Source organism: Saprolegnia parasitica (assembly GCF_000151545.1).
Source record: "Saprolegnia parasitica CBS 223.65 unplaced genomic scaffold supercont2.36, whole genome shotgun sequence".
NCBI classification, from domain to species: Eukaryota; Oomycota; class Saprolegniomycetes; order Saprolegniales; family Saprolegniaceae; genus Saprolegnia; species Saprolegnia parasitica.
Genome location: NW_012156430.1, coordinates 1 through 25,865, shown reverse-complemented (window position 1 = coordinate 25,865; position 25,865 = coordinate 1). Strand labels below are relative to the sequence as shown.

General features: G+C 59.4%; 14 protein-coding genes across 14 annotated transcripts; 6 read left to right on the top strand and 8 right to left on the bottom strand.

The window, feature by feature from the left end:
* Window positions 1-552: 552 nt before the first annotated feature.
* Window positions 553-2,918, top strand: SPRG_08176 (hypothetical protein; the record flags this gene model as incomplete). The annotated part of the gene is made up of 7 exons (XM_012347421.1): window positions 553-1,033; window positions 1,093-1,241; window positions 1,287-1,396; window positions 1,451-2,175; window positions 2,219-2,298; window positions 2,348-2,563; window positions 2,601-2,918. 7 exons carry the CDS (start codon window positions 553-555, stop codon window positions 2,916-2,918), a joined length of 2,079 nt encoding a protein of 692 aa, XP_012202811.1.
* Window positions 2,919-2,962: 44 nt separating this feature from the next.
* SPRG_08175 (hypothetical protein) lies at window positions 2,963-4,997 on the bottom strand (the record flags this gene model as incomplete). The annotated part of the gene is made up of 9 exons (XM_012347420.1): window positions 4,583-4,997; window positions 4,436-4,536; window positions 4,282-4,390; window positions 4,000-4,238; window positions 3,829-3,955; window positions 3,561-3,781; window positions 3,333-3,508; window positions 3,121-3,288; window positions 2,963-3,074 (listed from the first exon to the last, which is right to left on the bottom strand). Exons 1-9 carry the CDS (start codon window positions 4,989-4,991, stop codon window positions 2,963-2,965), a joined length of 1,662 nt encoding a protein of 553 aa, XP_012202810.1. The 5' UTR covers window positions 4,992-4,997.
* Window positions 4,998-5,169: 172 nt separating this feature from the next.
* SPRG_08174 (hypothetical protein) lies at window positions 5,170-8,407 on the top strand (the record flags this gene model as incomplete). The annotated part of the gene is made up of 8 exons (XM_012347419.1): window positions 5,170-5,214; window positions 5,264-5,434; window positions 5,483-5,747; window positions 5,791-5,977; window positions 6,039-7,338; window positions 7,489-7,716; window positions 7,852-8,052; window positions 8,108-8,407. The coding sequence occupies 8 exons, from the start codon at window positions 5,170-5,172 to the stop codon at window positions 8,405-8,407; spliced, it is 2,697 nt and encodes an 898-aa protein (XP_012202809.1).
* A 231-nt stretch (window positions 8,408-8,638) lies between these two features.
* Window positions 8,639-9,775, bottom strand: SPRG_08173 (AUR protein kinase; the record flags this gene model as incomplete). Its single annotated transcript, XM_012347418.1, has 2 exons — window positions 8,639-9,043; window positions 9,092-9,775. 2 exons carry the CDS (start codon window positions 9,773-9,775, stop codon window positions 8,678-8,680), a joined length of 1,050 nt encoding a protein of 349 aa, XP_012202808.1. The 3' UTR covers window positions 8,639-8,677.
* A 224-nt stretch (window positions 9,776-9,999) lies between these two features.
* On the top strand, window positions 10,000-11,208 carry SPRG_08172 (AUR protein kinase; the record flags this gene model as incomplete). Its single annotated transcript, XM_012347417.1, has 4 exons — window positions 10,000-10,194; window positions 10,247-10,740; window positions 10,785-10,910; window positions 10,963-11,208. The coding sequence occupies exons 1-4, from the start codon at window positions 10,023-10,025 to the stop codon at window positions 11,206-11,208; spliced, it is 1,038 nt and encodes a 345-aa protein (XP_012202807.1). The 5' UTR covers window positions 10,000-10,022.
* Window positions 11,209-11,259: 51 nt separating this feature from the next.
* Window positions 11,260-11,696, bottom strand: SPRG_08171 (hypothetical protein; the record flags this gene model as incomplete). Its single annotated transcript, XM_012347416.1, has 1 exon — window positions 11,260-11,696. The coding sequence occupies one exon, from the start codon at window positions 11,694-11,696 to the stop codon at window positions 11,298-11,300; it is 399 nt and encodes a 132-aa protein (XP_012202806.1). The 3' UTR covers window positions 11,260-11,297.
* A 389-nt stretch (window positions 11,697-12,085) lies between these two features.
* Window positions 12,086-13,660, top strand: SPRG_08170 (serine/threonine protein kinase; the record flags this gene model as incomplete). The annotated part of the gene is made up of 9 exons (XM_012347415.1): window positions 12,086-12,182; window positions 12,232-12,295; window positions 12,345-12,407; window positions 12,449-12,509; window positions 12,557-12,744; window positions 12,790-12,921; window positions 12,966-13,052; window positions 13,101-13,532; window positions 13,577-13,660. Exons 1-9 carry the CDS (start codon window positions 12,100-12,102, stop codon window positions 13,658-13,660), a joined length of 1,194 nt encoding a protein of 397 aa, XP_012202805.1. The 5' UTR covers window positions 12,086-12,099.
* A 23-nt stretch (window positions 13,661-13,683) lies between these two features.
* Window positions 13,684-15,243, bottom strand: SPRG_08169 (tRNA methyl transferase). Its single transcript, XM_012347414.1, has 6 exons — window positions 14,891-15,243; window positions 14,635-14,850; window positions 14,417-14,590; window positions 14,280-14,371; window positions 14,093-14,222; window positions 13,684-14,044 (listed from the first exon to the last, which is right to left on the bottom strand). Exons 1-6 carry the CDS (start codon window positions 15,227-15,229, stop codon window positions 13,715-13,717), a joined length of 1,281 nt encoding a protein of 426 aa, XP_012202804.1. The 5' UTR covers window positions 15,230-15,243; the 3' UTR covers window positions 13,684-13,714.
* Window positions 15,244-15,573: 330 nt separating this feature from the next.
* Window positions 15,574-17,411, top strand: SPRG_08168 (hypothetical protein; the record flags this gene model as incomplete). Its single annotated transcript, XM_012347413.1, has 11 exons — window positions 15,574-15,984; window positions 16,042-16,123; window positions 16,175-16,260; window positions 16,311-16,433; window positions 16,477-16,511; window positions 16,559-16,603; window positions 16,651-16,753; window positions 16,804-16,850; window positions 16,897-17,107; window positions 17,161-17,316; window positions 17,376-17,411. Exons 1-11 carry the CDS (start codon window positions 15,577-15,579, stop codon window positions 17,409-17,411), a joined length of 1,332 nt encoding a protein of 443 aa, XP_012202803.1. The 5' UTR covers window positions 15,574-15,576.
* A 60-nt stretch (window positions 17,412-17,471) lies between these two features.
* SPRG_08167 (hypothetical protein) lies at window positions 17,472-18,325 on the bottom strand. The gene is made up of 2 exons (XM_012347412.1): window positions 17,911-18,325; window positions 17,472-17,858 (listed from the first exon to the last, which is right to left on the bottom strand). The coding sequence occupies exons 1-2, from the start codon at window positions 18,301-18,303 to the stop codon at window positions 17,487-17,489; spliced, it is 765 nt and encodes a 254-aa protein (XP_012202802.1). The 5' UTR covers window positions 18,304-18,325; the 3' UTR covers window positions 17,472-17,486.
* Window positions 18,326-19,182: 857 nt separating this feature from the next.
* On the top strand, window positions 19,183-19,549 carry SPRG_08166 (hypothetical protein; the record flags this gene model as incomplete). Its single annotated transcript, XM_012347411.1, has 2 exons — window positions 19,183-19,338; window positions 19,394-19,549. The coding sequence occupies 2 exons, from the start codon at window positions 19,183-19,185 to the stop codon at window positions 19,547-19,549; spliced, it is 312 nt and encodes a 103-aa protein (XP_012202801.1).
* Window positions 19,550-19,631: 82 nt separating this feature from the next.
* Window positions 19,632-20,131, bottom strand: SPRG_08165 (hypothetical protein; the record flags this gene model as incomplete). The annotated part of the gene is made up of 2 exons (XM_012347410.1): window positions 19,632-19,849; window positions 19,897-20,131. 2 exons carry the CDS (start codon window positions 20,129-20,131, stop codon window positions 19,632-19,634), a joined length of 453 nt encoding a protein of 150 aa, XP_012202800.1.
* A 1,150-nt stretch (window positions 20,132-21,281) lies between these two features.
* SPRG_08164 (hypothetical protein) lies at window positions 21,282-22,694 on the bottom strand. The gene is made up of 2 exons (XM_012347409.1): window positions 22,550-22,694; window positions 21,282-22,493 (listed from the first exon to the last, which is right to left on the bottom strand). Exons 1-2 carry the CDS (start codon window positions 22,616-22,618, stop codon window positions 21,306-21,308), a joined length of 1,257 nt encoding a protein of 418 aa, XP_012202799.1. The 5' UTR covers window positions 22,619-22,694; the 3' UTR covers window positions 21,282-21,305.
* A 1,035-nt stretch (window positions 22,695-23,729) lies between these two features.
* Window positions 23,730-25,115, bottom strand: SPRG_08163 (hypothetical protein). Its single transcript, XM_012347408.1, has 2 exons — window positions 25,028-25,115; window positions 23,730-24,976 (listed from the first exon to the last, which is right to left on the bottom strand). Exons 1-2 carry the CDS (start codon window positions 25,070-25,072, stop codon window positions 23,798-23,800), a joined length of 1,224 nt encoding a protein of 407 aa, XP_012202798.1. The 5' UTR covers window positions 25,073-25,115; the 3' UTR covers window positions 23,730-23,797.
* Between the last annotated feature and the right edge of the window lie 750 nt (window positions 25,116-25,865).

Genomic DNA, 25,865 nt, shown 5'->3' with positions numbered 1-25,865 from the left:
GGCTCGATCCCGCTGTCCCGTTGAATCAGGCACCCCCGAATCAGGTGCGGGCATGTGGTATCACCTTCTCGTCGAGATATGTGTGGTGCGATCGACAAGAACCGGCGCCAGTACTTGACGGCAAGCGCCGGCAAGAGCAGCGATGATCTGCAGTCGATCCGAGTACGTCACATGCGCTGGAGGCAGAGACCCGCGCTGGAGCTGCGCGCAGAGCGTGCCACGCGTCCTGTAGTTTCCCACACGGTAACATCCGGATTAACATCCGGACTCGGGACACGGGGGACCAAGCCTGCAGCGATGCTTGGGATTTGTATGCCCGGACCCTGTCGGATCCGGATACGCAGTGAGTTACACGATGTATTTTTCACGTCGCGTGGCGAACGCTCGGTTTGTATGCGATTGGCGCGTGCACGTGTTTTTCACGTGCGTACGTCAGCTGCATTTGACACGCGGTTGTCCGGATAAAGGTGGGGACTTGAAATTTGTATCGGCGTCTGTCACGGCGTCGGTACTACGACTGGCAGCTGGAACAGTCCAGCATTCGACGACAAGATGGCGGCGCCGAAGAAGAGCGAGGCCATCCGCCTGGCCGAGAGCTGCAAGTGGGCCGAGCTGCGCGCGCTCGTCGAGCGCGATCCCGCGGCCGCCCAGGACCGCGACCGCTATGGCATGATCCCGCTGCATTGGGCTTGCACCGACAGCCATACGCCCCAGGAGCTGCTCATGCTGCTCCTCAAGGCGTACCCGCAGGGCGCGCGCGTCTTCAACTCGGGCAAGATGCTGCCATTGCACATTGCGATCAAGGCGCAGGCCAACGTCGAATGGCTCCAGGCGCTGCTCGCCAATTACCCCGAGGCCGTCCTCGTCAAGACGCCCGTCAACGAAGACGTCTTGTCGCTCGCAAAGAAGTCGCGCCTGCCGCCTCGCACGCTCCACCTCCTTGAAGAGATGCGCGACCACGTACAGAAGATGCACGGGTCGCGCGAGAGCTTCCCGGAGCGCCTCGGGTCCCAGTCCAGCGAGCCTGGCGATGGTACGATCACATGTCTTTGTTGCCAACGTCACTCACGCTTCTTCGATACGATGTGATAGACAACGTGCTCGACGACGACCATGCGATGCCACGCAAGTACAGCAATGGGCTGCAACGCCCGGCGTCGCACTCGGCGCCGGCCTTCCGCAACACGCCGTCGTCCAGCTACGGCTCGCAGCGCAGCTACAACGACTCGCTCTCGGAGAATGTAATGTGCTGAACTCACCACGTTCGATCGCTGACGCTTTCGTAGCACATGCCGTTGAACATGCAGATCCCAATGGAAGTCGAGGAACAACCGTATCTGCTCGACCCGCAAGCCCGCCGGTACTCGAACCGCCTCGTCGTCTCGCTTCCGCCTCGGTACATCGCTCGTCATGTCGCAACGACTGCACTCGACGTCCGTGTGTGTTGTAGGTGGCAGAACGCACCCAACTGCCACATTTGCTCGTGCAAGTTTGGCACGTTCAAGAAGCGCCACCACTGCCGCAACTGCGGGCAGTCGATCTGCACCGACCACTCGGCCAAGCAAAAGCTCAAGCTGCCCCACTTTGGCTTGACGTCGCGCCAGCGTGTCTGCGTCCTCTGCCACGACGCGCTCACGCGGGTCGAAGCACCGATTCTCGACACGCACGTAATCGCACACGGCGCGCCCTTGTACTCGCAGCGCGCGCATTTGCCTGGCACGATGCAGCGCACGCAGTCGACAGGCAGCATGTCGGGCAGCTCGTCGCGCGGGTTCGTGCCACCGCCGCCGCCGCCGCCGCACCGGACGTACAGTGCGTCGTCGTCGCGCTCGGACGACATGTCGCCGCACATGTACCCGCCAAGCAATTACTCGGACAAGGACACGATGCTCGAGGACATGAACATGCAAGTCATGCTGCTCCAGCAGCAAGTGTCCAAGCTCATGGAAGAAAAGCAGCAGGCCGAGGCGCTCTTGCTGCGACACACGAGCCTCTCCGAGTCGGCGAGTGCGCGGAATACGGAAGACAGCAGCTTCTCGCGCGCGCAGGACCTCGGGCTCTCGATCACACGCGACCCGTCCATGCTCGGGCTCACGCCGCAGCCCGTGACGACGCCGCCGCCCGTCTCGCCCGTCGCAGCGCATGTGGAGCCCCCGCTCTCGACCACCTATTCCGGTATGCGGAAATGCACCTCATGACAGCTCATGAGGCCATGTAGACACGTCCGAGACGTACACGTATGACATTCGCGAGACGTCGCTGACGGACCATGACACGCGAGACACGTATTTTGAATTCGTACGCGTCGGGCTCTCATATGACGTATGTCCCTCACCGTCTTTTGTAGCGCGATACCGCATACAGCTTGGACGATCGGGAAACCTTTGTCGCCAAGTACCTCAAGCCGACGACGCCCGTGGCCAACCTCGCCAACATCTCCGAGAGCCCCGAGTCGTCGGCCGTCAAGTTTGACGACAACGAAGAAGAGGCAGCAGCAGCAGACGAAGCAGACGACGAGGACACCATGTCGGTGCACGACCTCGTCGACGACGACATTCCGCGCGTCCACAACGACGAAAACGACGACGACGCACGAAGAGGACATTCAGGAAGTCGACACGCTTGTGACGCTAGGAATTGCCATGCTACAGAAAGGGTCGGCAAGCGGCGCAGTCGCGGCGTTTGAACGGGCGGTGGAGCTGCTGCCGCGCGACCCGCTCCTCTACTCGTACCTCGGCAAAGCGTATTATGCGGACGAGGACCTCGACCGCGCCGTGCTGGCGCTCGAACGGTCGCTGGACCTGGTCCCGTCCGCCGCCAACTCGACGCTGCTCGGCAAGATCCTCTTTGAGAAGGGCGACCACGACAAGGCCATTCTCGCCTACCAGAGGTCGCTGGAGATCCAGCGGGGCAACTAGATGTGACAGCTAATAATATTCGACGAGTTTAGGGTAAGACTTTTCTACGGCGCGGCATAGTCTTTTGCACGAAAGAGGTTGGTGACGACCGCGCGACCGACTGCGTTGACGCGCGATGGAAGCTGCGGCGCTGCCTTTTGCGTCTCTTGCCACAAACTAGAGCCGCTCGGGTCGATACAGTATCAAGGTATCAAGCGGGCACCTCAGAAACGTCGGGTGCGCGGCGCCAAGGTCGCGGGCGCGGGTCGCACTAATGCCAGGCACCTGCATGAGCATCATCTGGTACAGCTCGCCGGTCGTCGGCGCCGCCTTCTTGCGGAACGTCTCGTTGAACTCGCCAAACGACTGCCACGTGGTCGGAATGAGTTGCCTACCCACGCGCGTCAAACACGCGGTCGACTCTCGTCACGGTACGTAAAGTCGCGAAGGCACGCCGGCGGGCGACCAATCGACGCGGCGACCGGCGGCGCGGCGTTGCGGACCTTGTACACGGCGCTGAATGCGCGCACCGTGTGCCAGTGCAGCGCCGATAAGAACGCGACGGTCTCGTCGGGCGACGCGGCGTGGTGCACCAGGTAGTTGTTGAGCACCTGCCAGTAATCGCCATGGATCGATGCGCCACACGAGACGAGAGGAACCTACTTGTGTGCGGGTCAGGGCCGTCGCGAGGGCAGTGGCCCCCAAGATGGTCTCGACCGCGAGCGAGCCTTCGAGGAGGTACACCACGTAGCGCAGGCCGGCGTCTGCGAGCCGCTGCTTTTGCTCCGTGTAGCGCTTGTCGATGATACTCAAGGCGAGATCCGAGACGGCCTTGCGCTCGACGATCACGTCAAGCACAAACTCTTCCTCGATGGGGCGGCCGCCTGCCTGACAGCATCGACGGCGGTTCATACACAGAAGAAAGGTCTACCAAAGGTGGGGCGGTGGCGGCGCGCGATCCACATCATGTCCCCGAGGTGGAGGCCGCGGACTTCGCATGTGACGCCGGCCTCGAGCAGCTTGCGCTCAAACACCGATTTGCTGCTGCGAGACACCATCTACACGGCGTCGGTCGGCACGAGTCGTCGCAGTAGGAGGACACCTCGCGGTGGTCGAGGAGCAGCACGATCTCCCATTCGTCCTGCGTGTGCGAGAGCGGCACCTCCTTGGGCTCGAATTTGGACAAGTTGGTCGACATCCAGTCGAACGCGTCGGTCGTCGTTGGCGCCTCGTCGCTCGTGATCGCTGGGGCCTCCATTCGTGGCCGCCGGGCGACCGGGCCAGCCTCTGCAGCTTGGGCGGCGGCGTCGCTGCGTTGGCAATACCGGGCACTGTGGATCCCTACAAAGGAGTGAGGTACAGTGGCTGGTTGTGCGAAGCGCACCATCCGCCGTCAAGAAGAGGTGTCCGTAGAGCGACGACTTGGCAACGACCTTGTGCGTATTGACAAGGGAAACCAGACTTGCCCGCAGCTGCCCTTGGTCGCTGGTACACTACGCAGCACAAGCATGCGAGTATGTCGTCAAGGGCCTACATACCCCAAGAGCTTTCATACGGGCGATGACGGCCTCCGTGTCCACACTCAGCGCCTCGCAGGTCGCTTCGAGCTCTGCCAGCGCCACGAGAACGTACCATGGCTCTACAAGGTAGCGTGAGCGTACATGCTGGACGCAGTAGGCTCGTACGCTTTCCTCGCGCAGGCCTGTACTTGGGCCCTGGCTCTTGCGGCGCGGCGCGCTCACGCGGCGCGACGACCGCGACAGGCGGTGCGTCCGGGACTGTCGCCTTGCGCTTCTTTGGCCGTGGAGCGTCGGGCTCGGGCACGCTGCCATTGCCGCTTGCTAGCCGAGTGAGGATACCTTGTATCTTTTGGCCGATGAAGTTGCCAATGCCCTTGAGGGCCTTGGCCTCGTCGCCGGTCCGGATCACGTGGGCGCAGTGGCGGATCGAATAGAGCGCGCGCTTGTAGTTGGCAACAACGTGGTTCTGGTTGCCCGTGTTGCGGGTGCTCGTGGCCGCCTTGATCGCCTCGGCCTCGACAATCTTCTCGAGCGCTGCGGCAAGCGCCTCGTTCGCTGGGTTGGCGCAGGCCATGTTGCGGTTTGATTTTTAAAAACCGAATATATCCGGAATTCGTACTTGCTTTGCCGGATAATAATATCGTTTGGGACAAACGTACCCAATGTCCCATCCGGATCGCTACCATTATCCGGAGGCTTTCGAAACCATGGCGACTCGAGGGATAGTCGAAAGGGGAAGAGATCTTACCGGTATGGCCGCCGACGCCGAGAGGCGCATGGAGTCGCTGCGGCAAAAGGTATGCAGCATCAGGCGATGGCCGGCGCCGACGATGCACATGCGCGTAGATCGAGTTCTGCGAGGAGATCCTGAGCAAGCCCGACGCAGCATGGGTGAGCCGTGTCACCGCCATGAAGCAGCTCGAGACCGCCGTCATGGGCATGGCCACGAGTGACGGTGATCGCGACGGCGCCAACTTTAACGCGGCGCCGATCGTGGGCCATCTGCTCGTTCTTGTCGTACGCGCCTCCGTCTCCCGATTCCATCACGTTACGTTGCGCTCCTAGAATGGGTTTCTGCAGACGCTGGCTGACTGTCGACCGGCCGTGGCCAAGCAAGCGTGCAGTCTCCTCTCGTCGCTCGCATGGCTGTGTGGCCCGCCACTGCGGCCGCTCTCCGAGGCGCTCCTCCTATCTGTGTTTCACCTCGCGACAAAGAAGAAGCAGACCCAAGTCATCGCGCTCTCGGCGCGCCAGTGCTTGCACAGCCTCACCAAGGCGACGCGGTACCCCGTGGCACTGCTCGAGCGCGCGTACAAGCAGGCCAAAGACGGTATTGACCTTCCTGCGCTCGATCGTACATCATGGCGGACTAGACGGCGACAAGCGCATGCTTTGCGTCTCGCTCATCGTGCTCGTCCTGCGCTTCTGGCCCCCGTATGAAGTCCTCGAACGGGCCAACTACATGGCGATGCGGCGTGTGATTTTACAAAGCCTCTTTGACGACGACGCCGCCGTGCAATCGCAAGCCCGTCTCGCGCTCTGCCTCCTCTGTGAATACGGGTGCGCTCTCTTTTGTACTGCTCCATCCCATTGCCAATACAGAGTATGCTCGGCGTTCTAGGCAGGAACACATCCGCTTCCTCCTCGAGCAACTCCCGCACGAGGTCCTTGCGTGCATTGCTGACGAGTTTCCCGACTCGATGCTGGCGCAGCCGCCAGCGTGCCTCGAATCGCCGTCCGAAGACGACGACGACGATGATGATGACGATATCATTTTGTCCCCGATCCTCGAGCTCGACGACGAAGACCACGAGTCGGACGACAGTGTCTTGCGCCGGCGTAATCTCCGAGCGCGACCCGTGCTGCCACCGCGCGACATGTCGCTCGTGACGCTGCGCAACGCTGCGACGCCGACCGAGCTGAAGTTGGAGCTCTCGTTTGCGAGTCTTCCGGACCACCTCTCGGCGATCACTGAGGGCGACGAGCCACCGAGCGCGTCGTCGACTCCTCTCAAAGCATCGCCGCCACCAAGCGATTTGTCCGTCAACACACCGCTACCTGCGCGCAGCGTTCTCGACATCAAGCCGCCATCGCCGTCGCTCATCCCGCGCCCGCCCTCCCGTCTCAAGTTCAAGGGACGCAGCCTACCATCGGCATCCTCACCGACACCATCCGCGACGCCAACCGCCGTGAAATCCACGCCGCCACCGACAACAGAGACTGCGCCTGCCACTGCACGTCCACTTGCAGTGCGCGAGGTGACACTTGCTGCTCCGACACCTCGGCGGCAGATGACGCTGTCGATGGTGCCGGCGGTTGTGGCCTCTGGAGCACACGGTCAGGTGGCGTCACCGATACCCGAGATGCCGACTCGCGACCCGCGCATCCCAACGAGCAAGCCATCGCTTCGACCCCAACGAGCGACCATCTTTACGCTCTCGCCACCTCCGTCGGTCGCCAAGCCCAAGGAGATTGCCGCCGCTGTGGTCGAAGATGTGGCGCCAGTGGATCCGCCGACAGACGACGTACTACTGCACGAAGAACAACCTGCGTCGGCTCTCCTGCAAGAGCTCTGGGCGCCGCGACGACCGTCGTTCGACTCGGACGCGGACTTGAGCACGTCATTGGATGATTCATCTCTGCACGCTGGAAACGCCCGCGAGCAGCTCTTTGGCCCGAGCTGGAGCGTGAGCACGCTGTCGCCCAAGGAGGCCAACTGGGCAGACGACTTTGACTGCAGCGTCCAGAGCATCGGCAGCAACCTCCTTGACGACGACGACGAGGAGGCGCTGCGCATGCTCCACGCGGAATGGGTCCAGCCGGCAGACAACGAGGTCCGCCCGCCCTCGCCCCGATCGCTCGTTGGCTCGCAGTCCCTCGTGTCGCCAGTGCGCAGGACCGAGGAAGCACCACACCACAAGGTAGTTGCGCCACCGCCGATGCCACTTGCAACGCCAGAGACCTCGTCCCCGCCGACTTCAACAGGTCTACAGCTCCAATCACCATTGGTTCAGCCAGCAGTGCCCAGTGTCACCGTTCCAGCATCACAACGGCCGAGCCCACTGGAGCAGCCACTGCAACTCGCCACGGACGCGGCGTTGACCATCGACTTGTCGGCGCATCACGAAGCCGAGTGGGCGATGGCGCCGCTGCCTCTTCGCACAATCAACAACTCGACGCCTGTGGTCACGCCAGTGGTCACTAAGAACCGCGCGTCGCCGACCGAGATTCCGCTGCGACAGCGGCATCGTGTGGGGTCGGGCGCGTCATCCCGTAGCAGCGACGCATCACTGCGTGAAGTACCATTGCCCACGACGAGCCAGCCATCGCAGCGTCCAGAACCGTTGACGCCACCAACGACCAATACGCGTCGTCCCCTTGGCGCAACACTTGGTCCAGTCTTCGAACCCCGCCACGACACAAGAGCGTCACAGCCAAAGACACCCACGACGTACCGTGTCCCGCATGGACGTCTCGTCGGGCGTGTACCACCGACGGCGGTGGCGCCACCACCTGCCGACAACTGGTCGCCATCGCCCGCGCCGATTGCAGCTACTGCCGCGACGCCGACACTACGCCCGCTGCTCATCGACGTCGCGCTCACGCTCATCTGGTGGCTCAGCTTTGCCTTTTGCGTACGTTTGTCGGTTGACTTTGGCAAAGAAGATTCATGCTGCGGGACGAAACTAGGTCTATGGGCTCTTGGGTGCGATCGAGGCGTACAGTGCGCGCAAGGTCGCCGCGCTCTACTCGGAGCACTTGCGCCCAGCGCTCGAACTGCAGTTTGAAGTGGTGGCGGCGTCCACGTCGTCCCAGCTGCAGCGGCTTGTCGAGTGGATCCAAGCGTGGCGCGCCACCATGGACGCGCAGGAGGCGTCAGTGCCGCTCCTGTCGCAGGTGGCCACTTGGACCGCGACGTCCTTTGACGCGCTCGTGGCGCAAATGCAAGCAACGGCGCGCGTGCAACTCGAGGGGTCGTCCAATATGTAGACATATACTCTGTGGTCAATCTTGTCTGTGAAAGTGATGGCCTCGGAATGGACGTGTATCGCGTCATATCCAAAAAGTACTTGAATAATATCACATCGGTAGAGAGCACTTGCCTCTTGGATCACTGGACGCGCCTTATCGTGCTCCTCTGTCTTGAAGCGCTGGTGGCCAGGGTCGCGCCAGCTCCCATGTGGGCACAACTTGAACTACAAAGTATCAAGTTGATATATTGTCGCAAGTAAAAGACTGTCTAGTGTACAAAGGAAACGATTACACGTGCCGGGTCGCTATCCACGGATGCGCCAAGATAGTCTCGAGGGACGGGCGCTGGTCCGGGTTCTTTTGGAGAATCTGGGTCAGCAGATCTTGCGCCGCCCGAGAGACGTGGTCGGGGAAGTGCAGGTCGACGCGGAGGATGCGCTGGTACGTCGCCGAGGTCCCATCGGCTTCGAACGGTGGCTCACCCACGAGGCACTCGTACATGAGGACGCCCAGAGTCCAAATGTCCACGGCGGCGTCGTGCGGGAGGTGCTGGACCATCTCGGGCGCGAGGTAGTCGAGGGTGCCACAGAGAGTGCGGCGTCGTGACGCGACTGCGTGGACGGACCAGCCAAAGTCGGCGAGCTTGAGGTCGCCCTATGTAAACGGCGTTCAAAGTGCAAGGCGGTAGAAGCGTCTGTGTACGTTGTGGTCGACGAGGATGTTTTCCGGTTTCAGGTCGCGATGGATGATGTGCTTGCGGTGCATCATCTGCAGCGCAAGAGCGACTTGGTATATGTACTTGGCGCTTGTCGGCTCGTCGAACCGGCCTTCGTGCGTGAGCTTCTTGTAGAGCTCGCCCTCGGAGGCATACTCGATGATCAAGTAGACGCGCTTCTCGTCGTAAAAGTAGCCGTAGAGCCGCAAAATGTGCTTGTGATGGAGGTGCGATTGGATCTCGATCTCTCGTCGCAGCTGGTACTCGACGCGCGCCTTGACGAGCTGCTTCTTCTGAAGTACCTTGAGCGCGACAACGTACTTGGACTGCTTCTCCCTCGCGAGGTACACGGTACCAAACTTGCCGCTGCCCAGTGGCCGCCCAATGTCGAAGTCCACGAGCTTCCACACGTGGCTATTTGCCGGATGGGCGCTGTGGTCACGAGGCGACTGCGCTGGGACCGAGAGCGCACGCAGCGGTGGGCGCGACGGCTCGTTGCTGCAAAGCGGCGCCATGGCAGGTGGCCGCAGCGGGGCCTTCACGGCCGGGCTAATGCCGTGGGTCGATTGCTGTAGGCTAGCGTTGGATGCATCGTTCTCTTTGGTATGGTCATCGGCGGTGCGGATCGGCGGCGGCGGCCAGCGGCTGCCCTGCGCGGGCCCTGCAAGCATGGTGGTCGGCGAAAGATTGCAATCTCCAAGGCGGAGATATATTTATTTTTAGAGGCTTAAAACTCAATTGGAATTACTGGACGCCATATGCATTTGTTCTTTGTATGTGATTGCTTGCGGCGACGAAAATCACGGGATAGAACTCAATGCGTATAGATTGTTAGAGGTTTTGAAGGATGCACTTGGCGTTTGTATACGCTGGTACTCTTTTGAATATTCAAATCGCAAGATTTGTATTTTGGCGGAGATGGCCAGCAGCAAGACGGCCGAGCTCGTGCGGCCGCGCGCCGGCTGGGACAAGGACAACAGCAAGAAGACCGACCGCGCTGGAGTCGGAAGCTCGGCCATGTCCAACTCGCTCAGCGCCAGCCTTTTCCGCCAGCACGCGGCCAACGCAGCCAAGCCAGCGGCCAAGCCAGGTACGTGCTGCAAGGATCGACCATCGACCGAGTAGCTCATGTGCGCCGCCAGGGCTCTCGAGCATCTCAGAGACGCACAAGCTCACCACTGCGCCAGCGTCAGCGGGCAACAACATGCACCAAGGCTGGAAGCTCACAGACTTTGACATTGGCAAGCCGCTCGGACGAGGCAAGTTTGGCACCGTGTACCTTGCTCGCGAGCGCAAGTCGGAACACATCGTGGCACTCAAGGTCCTGCAAAAAGCACAGCTCGTCAAGAACAACGTCGAGCACCAGCTGCGGCGAGAGATCGAGATCCAATCGCACCTCCGCCACAAGAACATCTTGCGCCTGTATGGTTTCTTCCACGACGAGAAGCGCATCTACTTGATCATCGAGTATGCTGCACGCGGCGAGCTCTACAAGGAGCTCACGGAGCGTGGCACGTTCTCCGAGGCTGTCGCTGCACGCTACGTGCGGGAAATCGCGCTCACCTTGGCTTTCATGCACAGCAAGCATGTGATTCATCGCGACATCAAGCCTGAAAACATCCTCATCGGCTACAACGTACGCACTGCTATGAACGGAAAGAGGCTTATGAAATTGAACAGGGCGAGCTCAAGCTGGCAGACTTTGGCTGGTCCGTCCACGCGCCCACATCACGCCGCAACACAATGTGCGGTACCCTCGACTACTTGGCGCCCGAGATGTGCGAGCACAAGCCACACAACGAAATGGTCTGTGCCCTTTGCATACGATGATGATGATGGTTGACGGTTCGCATACTAGGTGGATGTCTGGACCTTGGGCATCCTCATGTACGAGTTCCTCGTGGGCACACCGCCATTCGAAGCCGAAGGACACACCGAGACGTACAACCGCATTCTAAGCATCGACTTGCGCTTCCCCGCGCACTTGTCGACGCTGGCGTGCGACCTCGTGCGCAAGATCCTTCGCAAGGAACCCGGCGACCGGCTAGCGCTCGACAAGGTGGTTGAACACCCGTGGATAGTTCGCTATTGCGGACCACCGTAGTCGTAGCTGGGAGAGTAGATATCATGACACAACATGCTGATAGAAGCCACTCAGAGACTAAGGTTGCATCGAGTGTACTCGGGTGATGTCTATTTGGAGGTGTTTGGTGTGCCCGGCGTCTTCTTGATCTGGTCCAGAATCTGCTCATGGCGCTCGCGCACGTCGTGGCCGATCGAGTGCAGACTCACAAACTTGTCGATTTGCTTGTCCATCTCGAGCTTCTGCTTCTGGAAGGCTTCGGACTGTGCGTACGCATGCGACTTTGTCCGTTCGAGTTGCTCCTGCAGAAGCACGTTCTGCTTCTTGGCCGCCTCGAGCTTGGCCGTCGCCTCCGCGTAGGCCTTGTACTGCGCCATGTACGCGTCCTTGTTGGTCATGCGCACGAGCTCGCGCGAGTCGGCGATGATTGTCTTGACGAGCGACGCACCTTGGCCCATGTTGTTGCTTCGGCTTGCTTCGTCCAAATGGTGGATTTCAGCCAATGGCATCGTCCTGGACATCTTTTGTCCAATCAACGGCCACAATAAATCCATATTATGTTTTCGGCCAATGAGATGGCTGAATGGACCTCTTTTTGCGCTTGCCGTCATGGCTGAAAACACCCACTTTTCTCGGATCCCGGTCCATGCAATATACAACGCAAGAAGCATTTTCACGCGTTGTCGCAATGGGCTATCCAATTCGTCGGTGATCATAATAGGGCAATCTTTAGGGCGGTTGTATATGGATGGGACGGCTCGTGGCACTGAGATGATGCGCAAAGGTAGGTGTTTCTAGTCTCATGCCCGATAGATTTTGGCCAATCCGCATGCACCGAAGATCTTTTCAACCAATCCAGATGCGTTGCGAGCCGGAGGCAAATCTTTCGACCAAGAAAACAAAGAAGAGGTTATGCAAGGGCCGCTCACCGACGACCAGCGCGCTCGCCAAGAGATGCTCCAGCGCATGCGCGATGAGCTTCGCCGCGAGAGCGCGTAGGCCTTGCATAGTTCTATATCAGGCGCTCACGATGCATGCCGACAGCAACCCGCTCATCAACCTCAGCCGCATCGAGACGCTCAAAAGCTACATGCAGAAGTTCGCCCAGGTACTCGCACGCTTGCTCGCACCTCTATTGACGCCTTCTTGGCTCGTAGCCGACGCGCACGTACGACAAGACGACGATGGAGTCGTACGAAACGGCGTGCTTCGCCTACGACGTACGTTGTGCTCTACCTTTTTCTTGGCTCATCCGACGCAGAACCATGTTCGTCGAACGCTTCTTCACAACCACCGCAACAAGCAGTTCCAGGCCGAGCTATGTATCATGCTGAGCGCTCTCGGTTGCACTGGATAAGAGCACGGATAGGTTCACCGCTCCGAAACACGCCGTTTGTGCTCGACCGGTACGAGCTCATGGAGTTGCTAAGCACGTCGTCTGCGACCACGAGCGACGTGGAGCTCTGGAAAGCCGTCGACAGGTCGACTAAGTCGCTCGTGACACTCAAAGTTTCTGCGAACCTGGACCTCTTGCGGCTCGAGTATGCTGCCTTCAAGGTACGTCGTGTAAAGGGGCAATCAAGCATCGCATCTGGCCCCTAGTCGCTGCGCTTTGCAAGCATCGTGGCCACGCTTCCGGGCGATGGCATCGTATCAGTGCCCGTACACGACGGCCAATCCGTGCACCTCTTTCCGCTCGAGCACATGCACCATGACCTTCAGAGCGTTCTCTACGTACGTCAACATCCCTTGGCATCGATGGCATGTCGGTGTTCTAGAACACACCGGGCGGGCGGCTCGCGCCCTTTGAGGCGCGCGAGATCATTTTTCGCCTCTGCCAAGCCATTCAATTCCTCCACGACGAAGTACAATTCCACCTCTGTCGTAGCAGCAAATGGAAAAAATGGAACTAGGAAAAAGTGGCCCATTGCGATCTTCGGCCGAGCCACGTGCTCGTCGCGTCGCCGCCCAATCTCGACGTGCGTCTCACGAGCGTCAAGTCGATCCAGAACCGCCGCGACACGATCTACCACGTGACGCCCCGTGACATTCTCGCGATGCCGAGTCGCCGCGTCATGTACCTCTCGCCCGAGAGCTTTCGGCACTGGACTCCCTCGCGCGATACGAACGTCGAGACAACGACCAACGCGTGCGCCGATATTTGGGCGATCGGCATTCTGCTCTACGAAATGCTCTACGGCCAGCACCCGTTCTGCGACGGAGTCTTGGACCTCTGCCCGGCCGACAAGGTTGCATATGGCGTGCTTCTCTCGTCCTACGGCCTCAAGACCGGACCGTCGCTTTCGTTTCCGGCCCGCCCCGACAACATCCACGACGATGCCAAGGTGGACAACTTGTCATTTATTGGATGCTGACGTAACGTTTCTAGGACTTTATTCGCCAGTGTTTGGCGCCAAGCGCCGTCAATCGCCCGAACGCCCTCGCCCTCATTGTTCACTCCTACTTGACCTAATGATGGCGTGGAAGGCGTCTGCATCCAACATGACGTGTTTCAATGCATTTGCCCTTACATGCTCCAGTCAAAGAGGGGTGACGGCAACGGCTTTTGCTGCTCCCAGTACGAAGGGCCTGCGCCGAGGATCGGGCCGCCGCCATAGCAAAGACCGTCGTCCTCGTACAAGACGAGCGACTGCGCGGGCGACACCCCCCGCTGCGGCACGTCAAACTGCACGCGCAAATATGGCTCGTCGGTTGGCGCCGCGGCCATCGGTTGGTAGACGCTCAGGCCAGACGTGACATCGTCCACCGAGGCCATCGAAATCGTGCAGTACGCCAATGGCTGGCGGTAGCGAGCCCGGTACTGGCAACGCAGACGGCCATTCTCGGCCAACGCCACCTACGACGCTTCCAGCTCAAGAGGATACTCGTGCACGGGACCGTATACCGGCATGTGGCCTTGGATCCAGTTGAAGGCCGACGCGCGGACAAACACTTCGTCCGAGAAGAGCGCCGGGTGGTGCGTCCCGGGGGCGATAAAGACGGCGGCGTCTTCGTCACGCTTGCCGACGACAAACCTATCCGGAGATGGGAACCTGATTGATATCTTGATACAATGTCTATGGAGACCGGACCATTTCGTGGGTAAACCCGAGACTTTAGCTCCTTGTCCAATTGTGTATGCACTGTAGCCGTCATGGGCGTGCATGATCTGCTCGTCGACAACCTGTGCGTCGTCGTTATGAGCCATCATGGAACACGTGCAAGATACCGAGACGAACGAGCCCGGGCGGGGCGGCACATATTGCGAGAGGAACGAGCCGAAGGAGCGTTTCCCGATAAAACAAATGCCCACGCTGTCCTTCTTGGCAGCGGTACAGAGGTTCGCTTCGGCGGCGATCTCTCGGACGCGCGGCTTGCAGAGACCACCGAGCGGGAAGATGACCTACTTGAAGTATCGGACGATTGGACCATGGGTTGTAGAGGTACGCGCTGGAACTGGGCGCCCGTGACGTGCGAGAGAAAGTAGCTCTGGTCCTTGTTGCGGCGTAGAGCGCATTGGTGCCATTGGGCAATCGCTTGAGCTGCGCGTAGTGCCCCGTCGCAATGTAGTCGGCGCCGAGGGCCGAGGGCCATGGCATGCTTGGCGAAGACGTCGAACTTGATTTCTTTGTTGCAGAGGACATCGGGGTTGGGCGTCAAGCCCTACGAAGATGCAGCAGAGCTATCGCGGGCCTCTCTCTACCTTGGCAAACTGGTCCAGGCACGGCTCAAACACGTTGTTCCAGTACTCTTGGACAAAGTCGACGCGTGTGCACTCGATCCCAATCTCTTCGCACACTTGGCGCACGAGCTCGTAGTCCATATCGGCGGGGCACGTCGCCTTGCCTTCCTCGTCCGAGCTGTCCCAGTTGTTCATGTACAGGCCGACCACATGCAGCGACTTGTCTTGGTGCAGGAGGTACGCAGTCACAGACGAGTCGACGCCACCCGACATGCCCACGACGACTGTCTTCTTGGGCGTCGTGCTTGCATGATGGAGAAGCCGCCGGAGCGGGAGGCGCGCCAAGCTGCGTCGAAGCATGATGAAGTTTGAAACTTCTTTTGGCCAATCAAAGTGTCTGGATTCCAACCAGCCAATCAAACGTGGCCAATAGAAAAGATCAGTTGTTTGCTGGATTCATGGATTCAGGACGAGATATCGCGGCCCGTCTTCGTCCATCGATAATGTGTGCTGGTATAAATATCTAGCAGCAGCAGCCTCCATGGCTGTGACTGGGACGCGATTGCCGTAGAGGTGGTATATTGGGTGTCTTGTCTGCATTTTCTAGACAGCAAAAAGCCGATCGAGCCACGAACCGATCATTTTGTGTCCACCAATCAAACGCGCGTGCGAAAGAGCCAACGAGCCAATCGATTCCGACTATCGGCATGGCGAGGAAGACAGACGCGGGCCGGGACTATGGCCGGCCCACGAAGAAGCGCAAGCCCGCCAAGCGCGCAGCTGCAACGAATGAGCCCAGCGCAGCCTTTCTAGCAGCTCTCGAGGCCCAGCGCGCGAGCCACACCACACCGGCGCCCGAGCCAACACCGGCGCCCACGCCCCGCGCGATGCCAGGGTTCTACTACGACGCCGAGCAGAAAAAGTACTTTCGCGGCAAGCCGCCCGCGAAGACGCATCTAAGCCTGCACAAGCTCGTTGTGTCGACACCTACAGCGAGCTCCGCGCGGCGCTTCGACGGTCGGTCCAACGTCGCAACGTTCCTTTCGATGCGCCAAGTGCGCGCTGAATGGACAAGTCGTCACGACCACGATCTCGCGCGTCTTGTGTGGCGCAAGGTAGTACATTCGCTTCATTGAACAAGCTGTGCGTACGATGCGCTAAGCCTCGCGCAGGCCCCTTGCATCACGTCGCTTCTGTCGCCCGTGTACCGACCGGTCGACATGGCATTGGCCCATGGCCGGCTCGCCGTCGCAGGTACTAATGCTCGCCCTTTTCCCATTACACAATGTCACACGTGTGCTCTAGATGCCACCGGCAGTATTGCCGTGTGCGAATTGACAGAGGCAGGTGTCCAAAGCAGCGTCGAGATTGCAGCGGACGCTGCGCTGCAAGTACGACGCCTTTGCAACGACTGCTGAAGACGTCAACGTGCTCGGATTAGATGACGCGCGTACAGTGGCAGCGAGCCTACCAAAGTAGTACGCCAGCGCTTGGCTACACGGCGCTCGGTGGTGCCAATCGTCCAGGGTTTCTTCGTGTGCATCGCGAGAATACGCTGCTTTACGTACGACGACAACCCGTCGTAGCATGCTCATGATGGTCGGTAGAACCAAGCTCTTCAGGACGCGTGGTGTCTTGCGTGGTGAGTCCTGTCGCTCGCCATGTTGCCTTGCATACCGCGCGCCGTAGGCATCCCCACAAGTCGACGCACGTCGCCGTCGGAGCGACCCACAAGTAGAGTGCGCCGCCTGCTGTCGCTACGCTCACCGTACGCGGTGTAGGAAGGCGCGGGCCATGGTCGTAGATATCGAGCACAACCAGCGCGTTCGAGGGCCGTCGTCGAGCGCAAACTCCGATGTTTTTGCACAAGCCTTTCTGAGCTGCGTACGTCGTCACCTGTCGCTGCCACGTCATGAACCTCGGTCGTCGCGTAGGGCCAAGTGCTTCTGAACGGCACGCGCAGCGGTGTCGCCTGGCTCTGGTACGTTGAACGATCGTGTTGCCTTGATAGACGAGCAAACATGCAGGGACCTCCGGGCGCACACAGCGTGCTTGCAACTGAACCTGCCCCGCGCCGCGTCCATCAGCGACGTGGCGATCCTCCGCAACGACGTCTCGTGCATCCTCGGGGCGCGCGACGGCGGCATCGAGCGCTACGACCTCCGCGCTCTGCGCGCACCAGTGCTGACGTACGCATTGCCGGCACCAGCGCAGGCACATGCCACGCGGCTCGCAGTGGTGCGTCCTTGACAGGGTGGTCGTGTGGAGTGATATATGGGTCTGCGGATTAGGACGCGAATGAGACGGTGCTGTGCGGCCACGCCAGCGCGCACGAAGTCGGTCTCTGGGACGTCGACTCGGGGCACTTGCTGTCGCGCGCCCTGCAGACACCAGCCGACGCACAACTCGTTGGTGTTGCGCTCGATGCGACATGTGCGTGGCGCGTCGTCAGTGCTTGCGTGACGGCCGATCGCGTGTCATCCCACCTACTGTGTGCGCGGTATAGCGGCGGCACTTCTGCTTCTTGCTCGAGGAGTATTAGCTCATAACGTACGTATGGTACTCCTCAATCGTCATGCCAGGAGCCATGTGGAAGAGGATTGCGAGGGCGGAGGAGTTAAGTTAAAAAGAGGAGGAGACTCGACGCGACGACAAAGCTCGCAATGCCCAAGAGCGCGTGGGCTTCCTGGACGCGGTTCGTCACCTTGAGCTCAAAGTCCACCTGCGCGCAGACCACGGGCGGGCTCGAGTCGCCGCAAACTGCGTGCAGCACGATGCTCCAGCGCGGCGTCACGTGGCCGTACGCCGGAAACGAGACATTGTGCCATGCTTGGGAGATGCGTCCGTCCTCGACAACGAGTCGGCCGAGCTGGTGGGACAAATTCACGTTGTGGCGACTATCGTGGGCGGCCAGAAGGCGGTCTTTTGCGACGCTTGTCGGCTTGGAGCACGTCGCATCGTCCACAAAGAGGGCCGAGAGCGCCTCAATCTACAGGCCGTGCACATGAGCGTCACACTTCGAGAGGCCATGGCGAAGGTACCGTCGGCGGCGTGACGACGCGCGTGAAGTCCAAGTGGTCGCACTTGTCGAGGAAGCCGACGATGGGCACCATGCCCATTTCGTTCACGACGAGATACCACTTGTACTCTTTGATGTGGTGGCCGCAGCTCGGGTGCAAGGCGTGGACTTGTGTCATATTGAGCGCGCGCATGTCAATGTCGGCGAGGATCGTGACCAAGGTCGAGGACGGCGTCGGGTACACGACGTGGATCGAGCCGAGGACGCCGCCGGCGCGGACCTTGTCAAAGCTGTACTCGATGGTCGTGGCCATGGGCGACGCCGCCGTGGCCACATGTACACAGAGCGAGAGCAGTCCAAGCATGTACAGCCAGCCCATGCTCCAGCCGCATGCTTCCGACGCCATCGGCCTCATCTTCGTGATGGCTTTATTTACGGAATGCACGGGGATGAGCATTTGGTGGGGTCGATTATTAATATTCGCTCCCGACGCACAGTCGCTACAAACACCGAGTCTACAGGATGGCTCGAGATAAAAATACAATTGAATCAAGAGGAAACGGGCAGATCGTTTTTCTGCAGGGAGATTTTAGAAGCCGCCAATTTGAATATTAAAATTATTATTATTTTTAATATTTTTGACCGCCTGTCGGTACTCGACAACCTCGTCGGGCGACAAAGAACTCGAGCGGTGCCACTCCCGCCGACCCAACTCCCTACTGTCAAGGTAAGAACTACTATATTATAGTAGTGTTAACAGTAGACGCTCGTGTGACACCTACACGCTGGTGTACTTGTATGGAGCGTAAGAAATCCAAGACCGCGAAACCGAGCCGTTATATGGTTTCGGCTGCAATCTTATTTGCTCCCAGATTCGATTGTTCCCGTCCGTTGCGGCTCATATCAAGTGATACATACACGTTGTATACTAGTATAGCGGTTACTTGGACTTCACAGACCAGCACACGTGGTGTCCTTGGGCGAGGTGCCAGAAGCTTGCCGGCCATATCTGGGCCATATCACTGCCGCTTGCTACCGACATGCAGTTGCGCTAGCCCACATCGCAGCACCGAAGCACGAGCAAGCCACAATCGTCTCATAATAGTACCGGCATGTACGGCGAGATACTGCACGGGATGAGCTGGACAGAGCTGGATGAGGTGGTGGCCGCCATCTGGCATCAACCGAGCGCTTTATATGTTCAAATCATTAGATAAGCCTGCTTGCGAGGAGCGAGCCAATCAGCATCGAGGTGCGGCAATCTATCTTTGGCCTTCGACAGCCCGGGGCGTTGATGCGACGTCGGATCGCGGCCGGCCTCTGCCTGCTTGCGGCCGCAGGACTTGCGTCCGCGTCGCCGGTACTCGAAGCCAACGTGACGGCCGTGCGTAGAGGCGTTGGTCGGCTGCTTATCTCGCGAGCATCGAATCTCAACGGCTCGTGCTGCCACGTATGCCGCGATATTGCACTTGGATCTTCTTGATGTCAATGGATAGAGCGTCTAGTCACTGCCCAAGCTCGACGACGAGGTTCAAGAAGAGATCGCAGGAGCGACCGAGGTGCTGCAGAGACAGCTCTTCATGGCCGCCGAGCACGCGCACAAAGTCGTCGGTGTGACCGCGTTTATGTGTGCGTCGGTGCTCTTCCTCTACTTGACCTAATTCCATGCCTCTATCCATGTCGTGCCACCATGCGACTCGTTGGAGGCAGCAAGACGGAAACGAATAAAACACGTAGATAGTATTACATGGTGCCGCCCGGCGAGAAGCCATTGCGCGTCGAGATAACGCCGGTCGATGGGTCCCACCCGACGTTGGGCACTGGCAGCTTGAGGTAGGCAAATGTCTTGAGCACCTTCTTGCGCTCCCACGTTGTCATATCGTCGAGACAGAGCTCGTCATACCGGAGGTAGTCCAGCACAGCTTCGAACGCCTTTGGGTTCACATCGATAAAGTACGTGTCTAATCGTCGATCGCGTGAGCAGGATGATCCAACGTCCAGTGTGTACCGTGGTTGTGGCTTGGCGGCGTGGCCAGCATGAGGTGGAAGAGCGAGTGCTCATGTTGCAACAACGTGTCTTTCGTCGTTTGAAATAGCGTGCCGCCAACGTTCAGCGACACGATCTCGGGTGCGAGGATGCGGCGCTCCCGCGCGGCCTTGCCGTCATTGCCCGCTTCAGACGGCGCCTTCTTGGGCGGACGCACGTACCACTCTGGGCGCTGTGCTTCGGGCAGCGAGGCCATGAGGCTCACGAACGGTGCGGCACTTGCGCAGGTGGCGCTCGACGCACGCCGTTTTGTTGTGGTGCATCACGACGCTGTTGCAATGTTTGCATGGCGCCCGCGGACCTTCCGCGATGATGTGCGCGTTGGCCTTGTTGGTGAAGACGCTCCATAGTGACCGCAGCGGGCGGCCTTTTCTCGGTGCAGTGCTGCTGCCCTCGGGCGACCCGCCGCCGGGTGATGAGATGTCGTCCATCTCACGCCGCAAATCCAGCAACGTCGAAGTTGAATGTCGAAGTTCGAAGGTCGAAGGTCGAATGGCAAAGGTCGAAAAACACGCAACTTGGTCGGATGCGAGGAGTTTGTGCAGACGGTATCTAGTATGGCCGATTCTGCGAGGAGTTGGTTGCTCAAGTTCATTCTCGTCTTGGCGTCTTGGGCTACCGGTCGGTAAGAGCTCCCTTGTCATGGGCCAAGCCAACTAGTAGAAGTTGAGTTCGTTCTACCAACTAAAACATCGGATCGACTACAAGCAATTTCTTCGACTTGCGTCATGCAGTCCGTTGCAGTGTCTGCGAAGGACATCGCGGTCGGTTTTCGAGCCAACCAGCCATACTACATGTAGCTCCGACGAAGTCCATCTCTTGGTAACAAGTCACGTCTATTCAGCACCCAGAAGACGCGGGAAAAGGAAGTACAGCCCTCGCGGCTTGCGCACTGGGTGGCGCTATCGTCATGAAGCGTACAAATTGTAGTCGCGCGTCGCAATATGCGACCGGATGACAATGTCGCTTTCCCATAACTGCGGGTACGACTGGATGCACAGGAGCCGAGAAAAGTATATCATGATCGCAGCGATGCCAACTTCAATGCCGAATAGGCTCGTTCGGGTGGATGTCCTTCTCGTTGCTCCAGCTGTGGTCGGTTCTCTGCGCGGCAATATTGCCACTGCACTCTCCTCGTCGACAGGCAATACGCACTGCATCGTTCTCTGTCTCGTCCTCGTCGAGTGCAACCACGGAGGTTGTCGCTGCTCATCCCAACGTCCTTCGAGTGGCTGGTTATCAGCGCGTTCAACATACTGTAGGCTGGCGCGAAGCCTACCTTTGTACTTTCGTAACCCTCACACACGACTGTCAATGTCGGTTGCAATATGAAGACGATAGCAAAAGGCGTGTAGATGCGTGCGATGGGGTTAGGTGTAGATCTTCAAGTGGTCGACGGTGTCGAGCGCATACCCATGGAGCTTGAGCTCGACGAGGAGGTCCCGGTACATCTTGGCCTTGGCAGGCGTGTCATAATGGTAGTCGTGGCCGAGTACAACGACCTCTTGCTTGCGCTGCGCGTCGCGGCCGCCCCACGCAAAGTTGCCTTCAATCGTCTTGAACATGGCGCATTTCGCCGCTTGCATATCGGTGAGCGACTCCCAGCGCCACTCGACGTCCCACCCAATTGAATACCACGGCTGGCTCTGGAACGTCTCGTTCCGGCACGGCAGCGAGCCCTTGAACATGGCGTCGGCCACATCATTGCGGGCGCCGGCCTCGGGCTGCATCGCGTCCTTGTGACCGAGGAGTGTCGTTTTTTGGTAGCCCGGGAGCCGCCACGCACTCGTGCACGGCAGCCGCGCGTAAGTCCAAATATTGGCCATCGCCTTTTGGTACATGCCAAACTCCTTCTCGTTGTCCCAGAGCGACTCGTTGTTGAGGGCCGTCTGGATTCGCAGTGCGCCGCGAACCATGTCGGCGACCGGCGTGTTGCCGCACGATTCGTACTGCGCGTCGATCTTGGTGAACTTGGCCATGTTGGCGTACTCGCACAAGGCCGACTGGTTGTTGTAGTAGTGCGTGTTGGAGTGCGCAGCAAGAAAGTGGCCGGCCTTGATGGTATAGGCAAAGAGGTCGGTCACTTCGCTGTACGGACTCGGCGATTCGCAGCGCAATTCTTGCTCGTAAAACGTCTCGGGGCCGCAAAAGTTGTACGACGACTCGAAAAAGCTGATCGTTTGGTTGATTTGCGCGAGCGCCGTGAGGAGGTTCTTCCGGCCCTTGATCGACGGCCCGTCGTCGAGCGTCATGAAGACCGTGTCGCCCTTCTCGGCCTTGCGACTCGATGGACACGTGGGCTTGGTCGGAATGTCCGTGGCCGGCGGCACGGGCGGCATCTTGATGTTGTGCGGCGTCTTGACCTTGAGGACGGACGCAGGCGCGCCGGTCGCGCTGGGGACCGGAATCGCGATCGACGGCGGCTGCGGCGTCACGACTGTGTTGTCGCTGTTGCCATTCGAGGCCGTGCTGGACTTGGCGGTCGTCGCAACGGCAATGGCTGTCGCGGCCGCGGCGACGATGACGAGCGCGCCGACACCCAGGAAGAGCTTTTTGCGCTATTAGTACGGAGCCAGCATGAGATCGGATGGTTTGGCGTCATGAGGCCTTGTACCTTGCCTCCTTGGACTTGGCGGTCGACGGGCGACTCCATGATGGCCGGCGGTGTCTCAACGGGCGGCATGCTAGTACAGAGCGGGAATACTGGTCTCGTCTCGAGAGGCGAGAGCTAGTTGGGAAATGGCATCGACCGAGCAGGTGTTGCTCGAGCGCCGGAAGGTCCTGTTGTGCTGTGTCACGCGACCGGATACGCCCAAATATTCGAGTGAATATGCAGCACCCTCCCGAGAAGCCAACAAGCTCACGCGCAGAGCTGCGGCAGAGGATCTATGTCCCCAGAGCCATAGACTTGGCTATCTCATGCTCGGTCGTGCGACGCGCTTGGCAAGCCACAGCGTACGTGCCTGAACGATATATGTATAGGCTGCTTGGTCGGTCAAGTGACCGTTGATCTTGCTGGCGTTGACGAAAGGGCACTGTGATTGGCCAACTGCTGGATGTGTCACAGGCGCGTAATGAGATTGCACTTTGCCACACGACCAGCACGACCAGTGCAAATCTTGGAAGCGCGCCGGTGCGACAAGGGTCAGCGCTCGATGGCGCGAGCGAGGTGGAGCGTAGAAACCTCTGCGAGGCTCTGTCCGAGGGGCGAAAGATATGGGTGAAGGGAACCGGGTTTTAGAATCGTCAATGACGCGCAGCTAATACATCCCGACAGCCCCACGAGAGACGCCACCCAGCAGTTTGCAAACGACGCAGATAGTATGATCATTCAATTGAACCCGTGCGCAACGCCATGGCGTGCGTATAGCAGCGTCAGAGCTGATCGGTTTGCGCAGGTCGGAGGTGTACCAGCCTGGGTAGTATCAGATGCGGTGCTATATCGTAGAGCCGCACTGATCACAGCTCGTGATCACTATAAGAAGGAAAATACTTGGTGGTTGCAAAGGAAGGTTCTCTCCACTTTGCTCTGCTAGTACTACGTGCTCAAAGGTATGCCACTCGACGACCCTTTGGCCGCTGCTCAGGCAAATCACGCCCCGTTCATGTGGCGTGACTCACTGACTGAAAGTTTGGAGCGCGGAAGTTTGGAGCGCGGAAGCCAGTGGACAGGTGAGAGGCTCCGCTTGGGGCGCTCTTCTGCACCTCAACCCACCTTGGTGCACATATTGTCTGTCGATGCGTTACCTACAATGCGTTGCAGCGAGCTCAAAACTGACAGACCCATGGTAAGCACTCGCCTCATTCCTGGTTTTCGTAGTGTACAAGAGTATAGCCCATGACTCTGTAAATGTGTAATTTGTTAGTGTGTCTTGAGGTGGTCGATCGTGTCGAGCGCATACCCCTGGAGCTTGAGCTCGACGAGAACGTCACGGAAGAGCTTGGCCTTCTCAGGCGTGTCGTAGTGGTAGTCGTGGCCAAGCACAACGACCTCTTGCCGACGCTGCGGGTCGTGGCCGCCACCAAAGCCTTGTTCGATGATGCGAAAAATGTTGCACTTGGGCGGGAGGTTGTTGGCGCCGTCCGGACGCACCTCGACGTCCCACCCAATCGTGTTCCACGGCTTGCTCTGGAAGGTCTCGTTCCGGCACGGCAGCGAGCCTCGAAACATGGCATCTGCCACCTCGGTGCGGGCGCCAAGCTCGGGCTGGAGTCCGTCCTTTGGCCCGAGCAGCGTGATCTTTTGGTATCCTGGGAGCCGCCATGCACTCGTGCACGGCAGCCGCGCGTACGTCCAAATATTGGCCATCGCCTTTTGGTACATGGCAAACTCGTCATCGTTGTCCCAGAGCGATTCGTTGTTGAGGGCCGTCTGGATACGCAGTGCGCCGCGAACCATGTCGGCGACTGGCGTGTTGCCGCACGATTCGTACTGCGCGTCGATCTTGGTGAACTTGGCCATGTTGGCGTACTCGCAGAGCCGCGACGAGTTGCTATAGTAGTGCGTGTTGGAGTGCGCAGCGAGAAAGTGGCCAGCCTTGATGGTATAGGCAAAGAGGTCGGTCACTTCGCTGTACGGACTCGGCGACTGGCAGTGCAATTCTTGCTCGTAGTACGTCTCGGCGCCGCAAAAGTTGTAGGACGACTCGAAAAAGCTAATCGTTTGGTTGATCTGCATGAGCGCTGTGAGGAGGTTCTTCCGGCCTTTGATCGACGGCCCGTCGTCGAGCGTCATGAAGACCGTGTCGCCCTTCTCGGCCTTGCGACTCGATGGACACGTGGGCTTGGTCGGAATGTCCGAGGCCGGCGGCGCCGGTGGCATCTTGATGTGGTGTGGCGTCTTGACCTTGACAGGAATCGTCGTTGTCGGCGCTGGCGTCGCGACTGGTGTCGGCGTCGTCACGGCAATCGGTTCCGTCGTTGCCACCTGCGGCGACGTCGACACGGTCGACGAGCTCGACGAGGTGGTCACAACTGCGATGGCCGCGGCGGCGCCTGCGACAATGACGAGCGCGCCGGTAACAAGCAGGATCTTCTTCTTCTATGGCACAAGAACCATGAGGTGGGCGATGTCTTGGCCTGGACTGCGCACCGTGCTCGAGGCCTTGGTCGGGCGGGCGTCCAGCGGTGACTCCATCTCGCTTGCGCACTGGCCCGTCGCTTTTGCACTGATCGGCTCCGTATGATTTCCCAATCGATTGAAAAGTTTGGAGTTTTGGCCGCCTGGTTCGACCACAACATAAAAGCCGCCGCGAGGCGTCATTGACCAGGCGCGCACGTGGCGACCACCTCCGCCGCGACACCGTTGGCGCGCGCATCGTGGCGGCTGCTCGCCAGCCCTGCGTCGCCAGCTCGCTTGCTGATTGCTGTAGGGCACCATCAGATTGCTGCCGGCAAAAAGTGATCATTACACTACAGTCGACTCTCTCTAATTGCATAGTGGATAATTTATGCATCCGAGAGGTATATTAATGGTGCAAGGTAAGAAATATAAAGCCCATGAATAATATGTTTTCGTCGACCAGGTCCAGCTTCAGTACAACACGAAGCTGCTGAGCGACCAGCTCCTGGAGCTCATGAGGAAGCCCAAGCAGTACGGTGTGACGTGGAGCGAGCACTTGCGGTATCTCCCCATCTGCAACGCAAGATGAGTGCGCCCAACAGCCTTGCCATCGACATCTTCTGCCGCCACACGTGCCCTGAGCACACGGTCGTGCTCCTTGCGCACTCTGCGTTGCGTCGCGACGACCCAGCGACGATGGATGAGCTCGTGGACTTGCTCGTTGCGCTCACGAGCACTGGTGACGAGTACGGTCGGCCGGCGCAAGGGCCGTCGTGCTCGAGCACAAGCGCCTCAAGCCAGCGCCGGTGTATCAACGGACGCGTACCCCTGACGGTGTCGACACCGACCACGCGCACTGGTCGTCGGC